This window comes from Ambystoma mexicanum, chromosome 11 (genome assembly GCF_040938575.1).
Source record: "Ambystoma mexicanum isolate Mex_15411 chromosome 11, UKY_AmexF1_1, whole genome shotgun sequence".
NCBI classification, from domain to species: domain Eukaryota; kingdom Metazoa; phylum Chordata; class Amphibia; order Caudata; family Ambystomatidae; genus Ambystoma; species Ambystoma mexicanum.
Window position 1 is genome coordinate 396,234,828 of NC_090934.1, and position 13,170 is coordinate 396,247,997.

General features: G+C 50.2%; 1 protein-coding gene across 42 annotated transcripts in view; it reads right to left on the minus strand.

The window, feature by feature from the left end:
• The window catches only part of MADD (MAP kinase activating death domain), a 2,081,072-nt gene that overhangs the window by 1,704,418 nt on the left and 363,484 nt on the right, over positions 1-13,170 (minus strand). For all 42 annotated transcript variants that reach the window (XM_069623145.1, XM_069623139.1, XM_069623144.1 and 39 more), the window contains one exon: positions 6,644-6,775. In XM_069623145.1, the coding sequence (XP_069479246.1) occupies positions 6,644-6,775 (132 nt within the window). The remainder of the gene's footprint in view (positions 1-6,643; positions 6,776-13,170) is intronic.

Below are 13,170 nucleotides of genomic sequence, written 5' to 3' on the forward strand. Positions count from 1 at the left end.
CGCCTCCTTGGACAGCGCTGGGGACCTGGTTCCGCCCTGTTTCCTGATGTAAAACATGGTGGTGGTGTTGTCGGTGAAGATCCTCACCACCTTGCCCTTGAGGGACGGAAGGAAGGACCTGAGGGCCCAGAACACTGCACGGAGCTCCAGGACGTTGATATGGAGGGACTTCTCCGTCGGAAGCCAAAGGCCTCTCGCGTGCAGATTTTCGGTGTGCGCTCCCCACCCTTCCAGGGAGGCATCGGTGGTCACTGTCTCCTGGTGGTCTGGGGTCTGGAAGTCCATGCCCGCCGTCAGATGCGTGCGGTTGCCCCACCACCGGACCGCTCGGCGGAAACTCTCGTCGAGTGTGATCCTCTCCTCGAAGCTGCCCGTCGTTTGGATCCAGCGCGCGTCCAGGAACTCCTGCAACGGGCGCATCCGGAGCCTGCACATGGGAATGAGGTAGATGCAGGAAGACATCATTCCGAGGAGGGACTTGATGGACCTCACCTTGGCCGCGTCGGAAACCAACATCCGCTGTACCTTGCCCAGGATGGACCTTGTCCTTTCCTCCGACGGGGAGGCCAGAAGGGACACTGTGTCGAGCTTCGCTCCCAGAAACAGTGCGTTTTGCGCGGGTACCAGGTGAGACTTGGCGTAGTTCACAGAGAATCCCAGGTCCGTGAGAAGTTGGACGGTCCTTGCCGTGTGATCCACGGCGAGCTCCCTCGTCTTGGCTCGGATGAGCCAGTCGTCCAGGTAGGGGTAGACGCGGATCCCCTCGCGGCGCAGCTGCGCCGCCACCGGTGCAAGGCACTTGGTGAATACCCTGGGTGCCGACCGTAGTCCGAAGGGGAGGGCTTTGAACTGGTAGTGACGCCCTTGGACCACAAACCTGAGGAATTTTCGGTGCCCCTTTAGGATGGGAATATGGAAGTAGGCATCCTCCAAATCCAACGACGACAGGAAGTCTCCTTCCTCCAGCTGACCCAGGACGTGCTGGAGGGTGACCATCCGGAACTTTTGCGCCTTGATGAACTTGTTCAGACGTCGCAGGTCCAGGATGGGGCGCCATCCCCCAGTCTTCTTCTTCACGAGGAAGTATCTCGAGTAAACTCCGGAGCACGGAAGCCTCTTTGGGACGAGTTTGATGGCGCCCTTCCTGAGCATCGCCTTTACCTCCAGGAGAAGTTGAGGGACGTGAAGTTCTTTCCTGGCCACGGGGGGGACGCGCGGACACCTTCTTTGAAACTCGAGCGCGTGGCCCCGGGCCAAGGCGTCCAGCACCCAACGGTCGGTGGAGATGGACTCCCACACGCTGACGAAGCTCGCCAGCCGGCCTCCCACCGGGGTGCTTCGGTGGGGGCCCGACCCCACGGTCGGTTCAATCCTGCTTCGACGAGGCTTTGCCGCCTTGACCTCCTTGGCGACGACGGCGGGGTCCGCCAGACTTGCCTCGTCCTCTGTAGGCCTCCTGAGCCGACGAGCGGGCCGCTTGACGGTAGGTGGAGAAACCGCCGCCGGAACTTTTGGAGGCGCCCTTGCCTCCGCTGCTCCGAAAGGGCGTCCGTCGTTGTTGCAGAACTCCAAGGGCCCGGGCCGTCTCGGTGTCCGCTTTAATGGCCTGAAGGGAATCGTCCACTGTTTTCCCAAACAGGTTGTTCCCATCGAAGGGCATGTCCAGGACTCTGGTCTGAACGTCTTGACGGAAGTCCGTAGCCTTGAGCCATCCACGCCGCCTAAGGCAAACGCCGTTGCCCAACTGGCGGAACCCAGTGTCGGCGATGTCCGTCGCAACGGTAATGGCGTGGCCACCTCACCTTCCTGCAGGATCTCCAGGGCCTCTGCCCTCTTGTCGTCCGGCAAGAAGTCCAGCAGGGGAGCCAGTTTGTACCAGAGCTCCCTGTCGTAGCGGGCCACGATAGCCAAGGCGTTGGCCGCTTTAATCGTCGTCGCCGCAGACGAGATGACTCTGCGTCCCATAGCGTCCAATTTCTTTCCGTCGCTGTCCGGTGGGAAAGTCGATGTGGAGGCCGCACCCCCCCCGCTTTTTTCCTGGCCGCCGCAGAGACGACGGAGTCCGGGGTAGGCTGCGCCCGGAGGCACAGGGGGGCCGTGTCCGGGACCCGGTACTTCTTCTCGTTCCGGTCTCTTCTAGCTGGCGTCGTGGAAGGGTTCTTGAGGAGGGTGAGGCCCTCATCCCAAATGTCGTCCAATAGAGGCACTGAGAGGACCGTCTTCCTCTTGGCCTCGCGCCGCTGATAAAGGAAACCTTCCTTCTTCTTCTCCTCAGGGCAGAGTTGGAAAAGCTCGGATGCCCTGGTGATCATGGAGTGGAACGATCCAATCTCGTCGGGCGGAGAAGCCCTGGTGGGAGGCGACGACGGTACATCCTCGTCGTATACCTCGTCGTCCGTACCCGTCGCTGCCGTGTCAGTCCCCGTATCATCCCCTCGGGTGGACGGGGAGGAGGGCTGGAAGGGGCGCGACGGCTGAAAAGGAGGCGGAGGGTGGATCCTTCTTTTCTTGGTAGGGGGAACACCAGAAGGTCCCGGTTCTGGGTCCCCCGACGGCAACGGTAGTCTCGTCCTTATCTCTGAGCATAAGGACTGTATAGCCAACAAAATGGCCGCCGAGTTGTCTCGTGGCGCTGGCAGAGGGGAATCCGACGGGCGATCAGGGGCCCCGTCGGTACCCTCGACGATGTCGTCGTCACCTGCGTCGGGATCCATCCCGACGGGCCGGTCTTCTTCCACGCCGAGGCCGTGGCTTAAGACTTCGACCAGCTCCTCCTCCGAGGTTGAGGCCGAATCTACGACGACGCCCTGCCCCCCCTTTTTCTTCCCCACGGGGGATTTCACGGGGGTCCTATCGATGGGCACAAAAGAGGACTCCCTCCGAGGTGGCAGGGAGACTCTGAGCCCCGAGGTCGCCACCACTGGTGTAGCCTCCACAGGCTGAGCCAGGGCCGCCGCGACAGTTTCGATAGAGGGCTTGGCCGGATGGATTAAGGCCTTCACCACCCTAGGTGCGCTCACCGCCTTATCCTTGAGGGGGGGGACACTGCCTCGCTCCCCCTCCGCCTTCGAGCTCGACCGGGGCCTCTCCAGGAGCTTCGCCGGGTGCTCGGCCTTCCTCTTACCCGACCCAGAGCGTTGGCTCGTGGTTGATGGTGCCGGGGAGGGTGCGCCCTGCCTGGCGCCCGTAGAGCCCGACCGTTTGGCGCTCCCGGTGCCAGCGGACTCGCGGTGATTGGCCTTATGTTGGACCCCCGTCGCCGGGGCGTCCTCAAAGGTCTTAGAAGACCGCTCGGCTTTCTTCCTCTTCTTCTCGCCGGACGGGCTCTTCCCTTCCAGCCAGTTGGCGAGACGTTGATGGCGGTCCTTCATGGTCCGCTCCGACATGTTGCCGCAACACGCACAGTCCTTCTCCACGTGCGTCTTGTCCTCATGTAGGCAGTAAAGACAAAAAGAGTGTTCGTCCTCCTTGAAGACGTTCTGCAGCTGGCATCCAGGGCAGACCCTGAACAGCTTTCCGGGCGTCGAGCTCCCCTTCTCCTGGGCCATGACCGGGCCTGAGAAACTTCTGGAGTCCTCCAAAAGCGTAGCTCGACGAAATCTTCACCCTTGAGGGGCGCAGACGAATCCGACACGGGTCCCCGTTGATCGGATGGAGAATCGGTGGAGCTTGAGGCTCTTTTGACCGAAAAAACGAAGTTTTTGAGAAAAAACGTGAAAAAATAGCACTAACGCTCGAGAGCAATAGCACGAGGATCCCAACACATGAACGTGCGGTAAAAATCTGAGGATGGCTGCCAGAGGCGGTGCTTAGGTAGAGGGCAGTCATTGGCTGTGGTCAGTATGACGCAGAGACCAGTGATTGGTTATTACTACGAAAGACAGATCAGAAACGAAACTGATACTGGTTTTTTCTTTACCGAGGATTCCCAGCCTGACGACGGGGAATATTCATGAGCATGTGAATCCATGCCAGACCCCATGCTGGAGAATATCTGATCTATCTCTTGGTGATCCGGCTGATGGACTCGATCAATCAATACCCCCTTGGCTGCCCCCAATTTAGTTATCCTACATGCCATTCCACTAGTAATTTGTTGCATCTGGTGGCTAATAAAACCAGAATCTGATCTACTTTGAAGGTAGGTAGGTATTTTTTGTTTGGGTTTTTCCATGTCTCCCGTGCCTTTCCTAAGTTCTTTCACTAGAGTTCCAACGATTCTCTTTCAATAGAGTTTGAGTGAGTATCAGGTCTTCTATAAATTGGTACAGATTTGGGCTGGACATGTCGAGGACATTTTGGGAAGTCATCTCAAACTAACAGAAAGGGGAAGAGTACAGTGGGTACTTGGGGAGTTTTCCATATACCCCAATTTTGTCCATCCTTGTTCACCATCTTCCTTAGGAGATTTTTAGTCTTGCTAAACTCAACATGACTTTTGGACTGGAAATGGAACATTGGAGCCATATGTTGTTGATTTTCAAAAGTGATTTCAATTTGCCATCACCTTTGACAGGAAGGAAGTACCATGATCAGGCAGGATATCCTGAGGAGAAAGTTCACTCAGGCAAACTTTGGAAAACATTTTTCAAAGGTGTTTGCAAAATCCAGGAGGATTAATACATGCCAGAATCCACTCTTCGATGGCTCAAGTACTCTAGCAACATCTTCGGTATTATTTAATTTTTGCCAATGGTCTTCTGACAAACTTTTCAGTGTTTCATTTGTCTTTCTTCCACCATGAGTTGGGCCTTGTGTCAGGTCAAGTCAACATCTTACTTCTTAAACCATGCGAATGGATTTTAAAACAATAATAACAAAGATTTAAAATAGAGTTCACTGGAGTACTGGACTCTAAATATTGTCTTCGGTTTTACCCCAGTTCTTTATTCCTCCATTTCATTTTTCTGCTAGCTGGGTATGAACAAATTCTTTTTTCAATCTCTATCAAAAATATCTGGGAATTTATATTTCAAATACTGCTGTGCAATGATTATCCTTTCAGTCTGTTTTGCTAACGGTCTGTAAATTTGGACTTTAATTCCCATTCTCCAATTGGTCCCTTTTCAAATCTTCTAGTCAGGTGTATCTAGGAATTTGCCCTTTAATTCACAGTATGCAATATTTCTGGTGTCATGCCGTCAACTGTCAGGAAACTTGAGCTTTAATTTCCATTCTGCAACACTACTCCTTACAATGGGCCTCATTCAGAGTTGGGCTGTCCGGTAGAAAAGTGCCGGTATCCAAGGATACCAGCACTTTACTGGACTGCCCGACTACGGGAGTGCCGGTGGGGCACCTGGGTTACCTCCAGCTAAATACTGGAGGTAAGCCAGGCGCCATAACATCCAAAAAAGCAATTGTTACCGACAGAAAATCCCCTCATGGAGTCCTATGCGACTCCATGAATGTGGATTTACATCGCTCTGCTGGCACCCGTAATCCGGTGGCAATGAGGCCGGACCGGGTGCCGGTAAAGTTAAGCATCAGATGCCAGGATACAGGCATAGTTGGAATGAGGCCCCATCTGTTCCTTCATTTGCTGGTTACAACCATCAGCCATACTTCTTTTATCCTTGTTTGCAATGTGCAGAGTAATGTTTGCTCTCGGCTCTAGCCATCAACGTCATTCCTTCCATTCGCTTTAGCTCAGGTTCAAGCTCTTTGTCAAGTTTCAAAATAGACTGTTCCTCAGTTCCCTCGCTGTGCAGTCCAGTAACTATTCCCCCATTTTCTTCTCTCATCATTGCCACTGAAGAGTGCTTGAACTATGTCAGTTGTATACATCCACCCTACAGAGTGTGGCCTTCACCAAGTGTCTCCCTGGTCCAGTTGCAGACATCCAAGACACTCTAGTATGGGCTCTCTGCCATCACCCCTATGTCTGTTGGTTTAGTCTCTCCTCTTTCACACTCATCGTAGAGTTCCTTCGGCCCCTTGTGGGCTGCACGTTGTGCGTTTCCCTCCACCGCTTGAGCTCCACAGCACTGCCTTCTCCTGCAATTCAGTTGGGCACCTTTTCTTGTCCTTGCTGCTGTTTGTGGTTTTGATGTCACATCTGGCAACTCACTGCCAGTCGACCTTCCCTCTGTAAATCTCGCAGTAGGCCTTGCTTTTCCAGCTTTGTCATGGCTTCCGCCTTGCCCACTAACCTCCCTCTAACTCCTCTCTATTTTCTCTGGCCGTGCCACCAGGTGCAGCATGTTCTCATGGCCACGGTAATCCATTCCTCACATTTAGGGATGGCACTTCTCCACAACTCCCTGCATGTCCTGCAGTGTCCTCCACCTCCTTGGTCTGACATGCCCCGACCTCCCACCTCTTTGTTCTGGTGTGCCCCCACACCTCCCTGGTCTGCCGTGCACCTCCTACCTCCTTAGTCTTACAAGCTTCTCCTCCTCACTTCGTCTCACATGCCCATCCCCGGTCTGCCATGTAGGCTTCCCTCCTAGGAATTCCCTGGCCTGCCATCTTGGTAGGTCTTATCCTTCCATGTTGGACCACCTTGCCCCAAGACAATGAACAGCCATGTCCTCTTTCTTTTGTACACATTGTAATGCCTTCTTGGTCAGCTGTGCCCTTGTATGTTGCCATTTTCTCTCCTTGCTAAGCGCACAACATTACAAGAAACCAAAACACTCACCTGTTCAGCAGACGCCATGCAAGTGGGAAGCAGTGGGATAACTGGGAACATGTACTCCAGAGGGTAAATCATAGCCACGAAGGCCATAACCGACATGGAAAGGGCATTGTAATCCCGGGACTGCAAGACCACCTGAAACGACAGAGGAGAACACAGATCAAAGTATAGTCAGAAGACGGCCGGTGAGCAGATTAAACAAATTGCACATGTTCAGAGATTTCCTTTCTGCATTCCTTTACCATTCAGTGTCTCAAAGCCCTTTTAAGTGGAACATGGGCAGTACATAAAGCACAAATAAATACCTAGACCAGATGGAGGTTGCAGTATGCAGGAGGGCAACAAAGACTACACAGAAGAGCCCTGAACTTAAAATGCATTTGGCTCTCAAATACTGCCTTTTAAGGAACAACAGTTTACAAACGTTAAAGAACGGGGAGGTTGTGGGTACAGTAGAGCCGATGGTAGTTTTATAGCAGCTTTGTAGGGGGTTTGATTCCTGGAATATAGGCCAGACAGTTACAAGTCCCATGTTCCAGACTAAAAGAAGTGCTTTATTGACACAAAAAGTGTCTGAGCTCAAAAGCATGAAAAAGCTCTTTTGCTCAACTCTAGACAAGCTGTATAGGTGCTGTTCCAGAGCCGACAAATGGTTTAGACTCATAGAACACATGACCATCAATGCATCCTTTTACCACATTTTCAGTTATTGATGTGTTGGAAAGCAAAACAGATTTTTTCAAAAAATTCTAAACCTAAACCTACCATTGTAGGATTTGATTACGAAACTAAATAACACACTGCATATATCATCGTCCTGTGCAGTAACCATGAGTTTATGTCCACTCCAAAGTACATAACGACAATTACACAGTGACCTAATTCTCTAAAGCACAGGTGTGGTAAGTCAAATCATTGTTACAATACATGTTAAAAAGGTATCTTTTTGGTCAGCACCCAACACATATAGGAGGGTATGGCATTAAAGTATTTATGCACAGTCGCATACAATAACATTAATGCCACAGAGAGGATAGAACTATAGTAAAGTCTAGCCAAAGGCGTTCAAGAATCAATAACATTACAGCAAAAGTTATGTCCCTGAAACAGTTTCTGGAAAAATATACATATTGTCACTAGATGCACTTTAAAGTACATTTACCATAGCATAAATTAAAGGGGTCATTTTAAAAAAGCATATAAAAAACTCCAGTAAGTGCAGGAATTATGAAACTTGGTCCAGAATGCACTTAACCCTAGGGGATCCAGGAAAATGTCCTGGGTCAAGTAAGTACCCCAGAGTCAATTTTAACAGAGTTCCAGGTGTGTCCACAGCTCCAATTAATGGGAGAGAGTTAAAATGCCATCCCCTTAAGTGGGGGTCATTCGGTTTGACCACCACAAGTGTGGATTCTGATACATGCAGCCCCAAGAAAAACCACAGGAAACCCCCATAAGGGTTCCAGAGGCCAGAAGATGGACCCAGGCCCCAGAGGAAGAAGCAGGAGAACACGGGGAGCCCAAACAGAAGTCTGCAGGAGTTGTGGTAAAGATGCAACACCCATGAATCTCTACCACAGACCAATGAAACAACTAAGGTTAAGCATCTCGAATAATCGTCCACCCAAACCCCAGATCGGAACTCGTGTTGGCATTTCCAGTGAAAATGGTTCCAGCAGCCTGAAACAGCCCAATGAGTGAATGGCTCTTTTCCACAGACTAAAAAGAGATGATTGGTTTGAACGTGTATTACTGCGCCAAGTAACTGGATTCAACGACCCAAAAGACAGCAGCCCTAGCGGTAGCCAAGGATCTCAAAGACCTTGGTTTCTCACAAAAAGTCACTAGCCCGACTCACGGTAAAGACTGCACCCTCAACTGCGTGGCAGACCTCAACTGCTCCTCCACCGTGGTGTCCAACACGGCCTACCCTTAGACTGATCACAATTGCATCCAATTCACAGTTCCCAAAAATCTCACTACTAAATTACTTTCCTACGCTCCTCCAGCCATGGTCAGAAGCTCCAAAAAATTAACTAAGGACAACCTTCTCCCCTACCTGGATGTCCCAGAACTTAAACCTCCTTTCACAAGCGACCCCAGCTTGCTCGCTGACATCTACTCCCACACCCTCACTAGGGCAGTTGACGCCATAGCCCCAATTGAAGCTAAAAAGGAAAACAAATCCATGCACTCCAATTCATGGTTCACAGAAGACTTACTAGCCCTTCGCACCAGCAAACGCCCAACTCTAACCAAATGGAAGACTCAGCCTAGTGATTCCACTCAGGAAGAATTCAAAGGGCTATCAAAGCCAAGTCCAACTCTTTCAACCACCTTATCATTAATGCCAACTCTAAATCAAAGGAAATGTTCTCGATCTTTAAAGACCTCATCCCTCCTTCCACCAGCCCCAATGAAACTATCAAAGACAAAGCCTGGTGTTCCAGCATACAGGCAGCCATGCTAATTAAAATGAAAATGAAAATTCCCCAAGACAAAATTCAAACTCAATGTAGAGCACTCCCCAAACCCGCCCGTCAGGCCACGGCCCCCGCCGCCCTTCACAAACCTTCCGCCCCTCTTCTCCTTCAGAGACGTCTCAGAACCAGAAGTCATAAATCTCCTCCAACATCTCAAACCATCGGTGTGTAAAGTGGACATCTGCCCCCCCCCCCCAACATTATCAAAGATTGCGCGGAGGCTCTGGCTCCTCATCACAGCATTCATCAATGCCTCTTTTGCCACAGGTACGGTCCCATCCAACCTAAAGGAAGCCTGGGCCCAGCCGCTTCTAAAAAAAAAAACACCCCTGGATCCCACTTCCCATAAAAACTACCGCTCCATCACCACCATCCCCTTCTTACTCAAGATCCTAAATAAAGCAGCCAACAACCAGATCCAACACTTCATAGAGTCCAACGCCATCCTAGGCAAAAGGCAATCGGGTTTCCGCAAAGGCCATGGTACTGAAACCGCCCTCCTCGACCTTATAAAAATCAAATAACCACGATAATGGACGCGGGCAAGCCAGCCCTCCTGCTGCTACTGAATCTCTAAGCAGCGTTTGATCCCATCGATCATAAAATCCTTACCTCCCATCTCACCAACACAGCTCACTTCTCCAAACAATCTTCCTCCTGGATAACGTCATTGTTAGAAGGCAGAGCCATGAAGGTCTTCTCGGATCAGGCCAAAGCTGCGCCCGCCACCATCCACTGCGGAGCCCCACAGGGTTCCTGCACAGCACCTACACTCTATAACGTATTTACAAAGCCACTCTTCGACAAACTGGAGTTAGCTTACACCAACTATGCCGAAGATACGCAAGTCCTCCTCCCTCTCATCAGATACTATGACCAAGACTCAGCAGCCCGCCTTCAAATTTACACCTCCATTCAAGCTTGTATGGCTGCCAATGGACTCTGCCTCAATGGAGACAAGACTGAGATCATCCTCTTAGGCCCTAAAGAAACTCTGTCCAAACTCAATCAAAAATACTGCAACTTCACCATCGACAACACCGCTATTCCTCTATTCCCATCTCCTCTTCGGTGAAGACCCTTGGAGTCTTCCTAGACTCTTCCCTGTATATGAAACAATAGGCCAGTGCTATTGCCTCCGCCTACATGACTAAACTAATAACTGCCATTAAACCTGATCTTTCCAACCAAAACTACCTCTCTATCGCTCGAGCCACTATCGGAGCTAAATTAGATTACTGCAATGCTCTCCTAGTAGGCAACTCAGCCAAATATCTAAAACAGGCTCCAAATAGTCCAAAACAACGCGCTCAGAGCAGCTCTTAGTATCCCCAAAAGAGACAACATCACACAGGCCAAACGGACTGCCCACTGGCTCCCTGTAAAAGAGAATCAGATTCAAGACCCTCACCGAACGCATAAATGTTTAAGCCTCTTTGCCCCGCCCTATCAGAAACTATCACCAGCAATTCCTCTTTGCGTACCAAGAGAAGCCACTACACCAACCAACTATGCATCCCACCCATCAAAAGAGCCAAAGTAGGAGGGATTGGTTTTCCTCACCTAGCCCCCAAACTCTGGAACGCCCTACCCAACATTCTAAGGGCTGAGTGCTCCCTCACTGCATTCCGCAAAGGCCTCAAAACAAAACTCTTTAACTAACACTCACCCCTCCATCGCCCTTCCACCTCCATACTCTGCTTACTCCTGTACTTCATTGTAACCATGTATTTCTATTCTGCCTCACAACCTTGTAACTACGTTTTTTCCCTCTGTAACCAGCAACAATTTCTTTTTGTCTGTAACAGCGCCACAATGCCTCCGGGCTGATGCGCGCTTTATAAATGTTAATTATTAAATAAATAAATAGATGTCCGGGTATCTGGAGACTGGCATGTGTATGATTTAGATACAGTTTGAGAGCTTTCCAAATTATATTTCAAGTTCAGCTAAGTCACTTGTCATAGCATTTAATGTTCAATGTTCATAAAGAATAATATAAGAAAATTATCCATAGGATGCTTAGCCATATTTTTTTTAAATTAAGTTTTTATTGGCATTTTTATAAACAGTAACAGTTCCAAACAAGAAAGAAAATCCCCCCTTCCCCCCCTTTGGTTCGAGAGTGGACCCAAAACATGGCATTTTTTGTTTTGCAGTACGCTCAGTGTTCGATGGCTAGGTAAGCATGAGGACCAAAAGTCTTTAGTCCGCTCCTAGACCGCCTTCTCCGGGGCGTTCTATCATCGCCAGGAGCTGCATAGCCCGGGGGCACCATACCACTCTTGCCCCGTCCATCAGTTACCGCAGAAGGGAAGCCCAGATTGTGGAGAATCTGACGTGGTCCCACTGGATGGAGTATGTGAGCCACTCCATTGCCAACAAGGTCCACATTTTTACAACCCATTTGTGGTCCCGGGCGGGTGGGGGGTTGGGGTCCCTTGCCTTCTATACCAGGGCCGCCGCCGCCGCCACCATCATTATCACGGTATCCGGTCATATTTTCGAAAACTTATTTTCGAAACGCAATTTAGTTGAAAACATTTTGCTGAAATGTTTTTTTTTCGAATGTATTTTTTTTAAATTTATAAAAAATGTGGGTTTCGTTAGTAAAAAAAAAAAGTGTTAAAAAATGGGGGTTTGGGGGGAACCCCCCCACCATTTAAAAAACAACAAAAAAAACATTTTTTTCGGCAAAATGTTTGAGAAAATGGCATTTGAAAATAAGCCATTCGAAATAGTCACTATAAACCCACTATCACATATAGCTTTAGCCCCGCCTTGGTTTTGTTTGCTTCGAATGGTCCCCCCAGAACTATGAGCGTGAGGCCCTTGTACCCCCTGAAGTCAATTCCTAGGACTTGGTTGGCCGCTTCTAGGACTCCCTCCCAGTATCTCTCAATTTTTGGGCACTCCCACCATATGTGCTCCCAAGTGCCCTCCGCTCCGCAGTCCCTCCAACAGAGGTGCAATACCCTTAGCTACATTCTATGAAGCTTTGAGGGGGTCAAGTGCCACTGGGTTACCAATTTTAACCAGATCTCCCTTATCTTATCGTTAGCTTGGGAATCATTGACCAAAGCCAGGCCCAATCTTTCTCCTCCACCACACCCCACAAGGCTACCTCCCACCTCCTCATGTATGGCCTCGCTGGGGGCTCCACTCTTGCCTTCAAATGTTTGTAAATTGCTCTGATCTGGTGCCTGTCCTCAGATTCTCTGCTAAAATACCTTTCAAACGGGGTCAGCTGGGGACTTGCCGCTTGTAGCATGGTAGGATGGTAGGGTGGTGAAGCCAGTGCCTCAGTTGAAAGTATCTGAACCTTTCCCTTTCACCTAAAGCGAAGTCTGCCTTACATTGCTCAAATAGTTTCATCTGGCCATCACTGAACATATCCCGTAACAGCCTACAGCACCCTTGTTGCCAAGTATTGAACGCAGCTGTATTGTACCCCGGAGTAAATTGGGGATTTCCGAGCAGGGGTGTGTAGGGCGAAGGAAAAGTTGCAAGATAGTCCTCCTGCACGGCCTCATCCCAGGTTCGGCCCACTAAAACTATGAGGGCACTACAGTGCATACAGTTGGGCCTGTCCTGCTTGGGCTTCCAAAGAACAAGCTCTAGATCTTCCCCCAGTACCGGCCTATCCATAGGCCTCCATATCTTCCCCCGGTCATCTTTTTGCCAATCCCGAATTGGGCTGCCCGAAAGTCCAGGCTCCCCATGCCTCCCCGGTCCCTAGGGGCTCTCATTAGCCTAGCCGCCATTCTCGGCCACTTGTTGGCCCACACAAATCTGTTGGTCATTCTGTTCAGAGCCCTGAAAAAGGCTGGCAGGATATATACCAGAAGTGCAGCAAAACAGTAGAGTAGTTGTGGGAGCACAACCATTTTTAAAGTATTGATGCACCCCAACCTTGAGATAGCTAGGGGTCCCCAATCTATCAATTTAGACTTAGGTTTCTCCAATAAGGGCGGATAGTTAGCCTGATACAGTTGTTCGGTGGATTTGGGCAATTTTATACCCAGGTAAGTGAGTTCGTTCCTGACC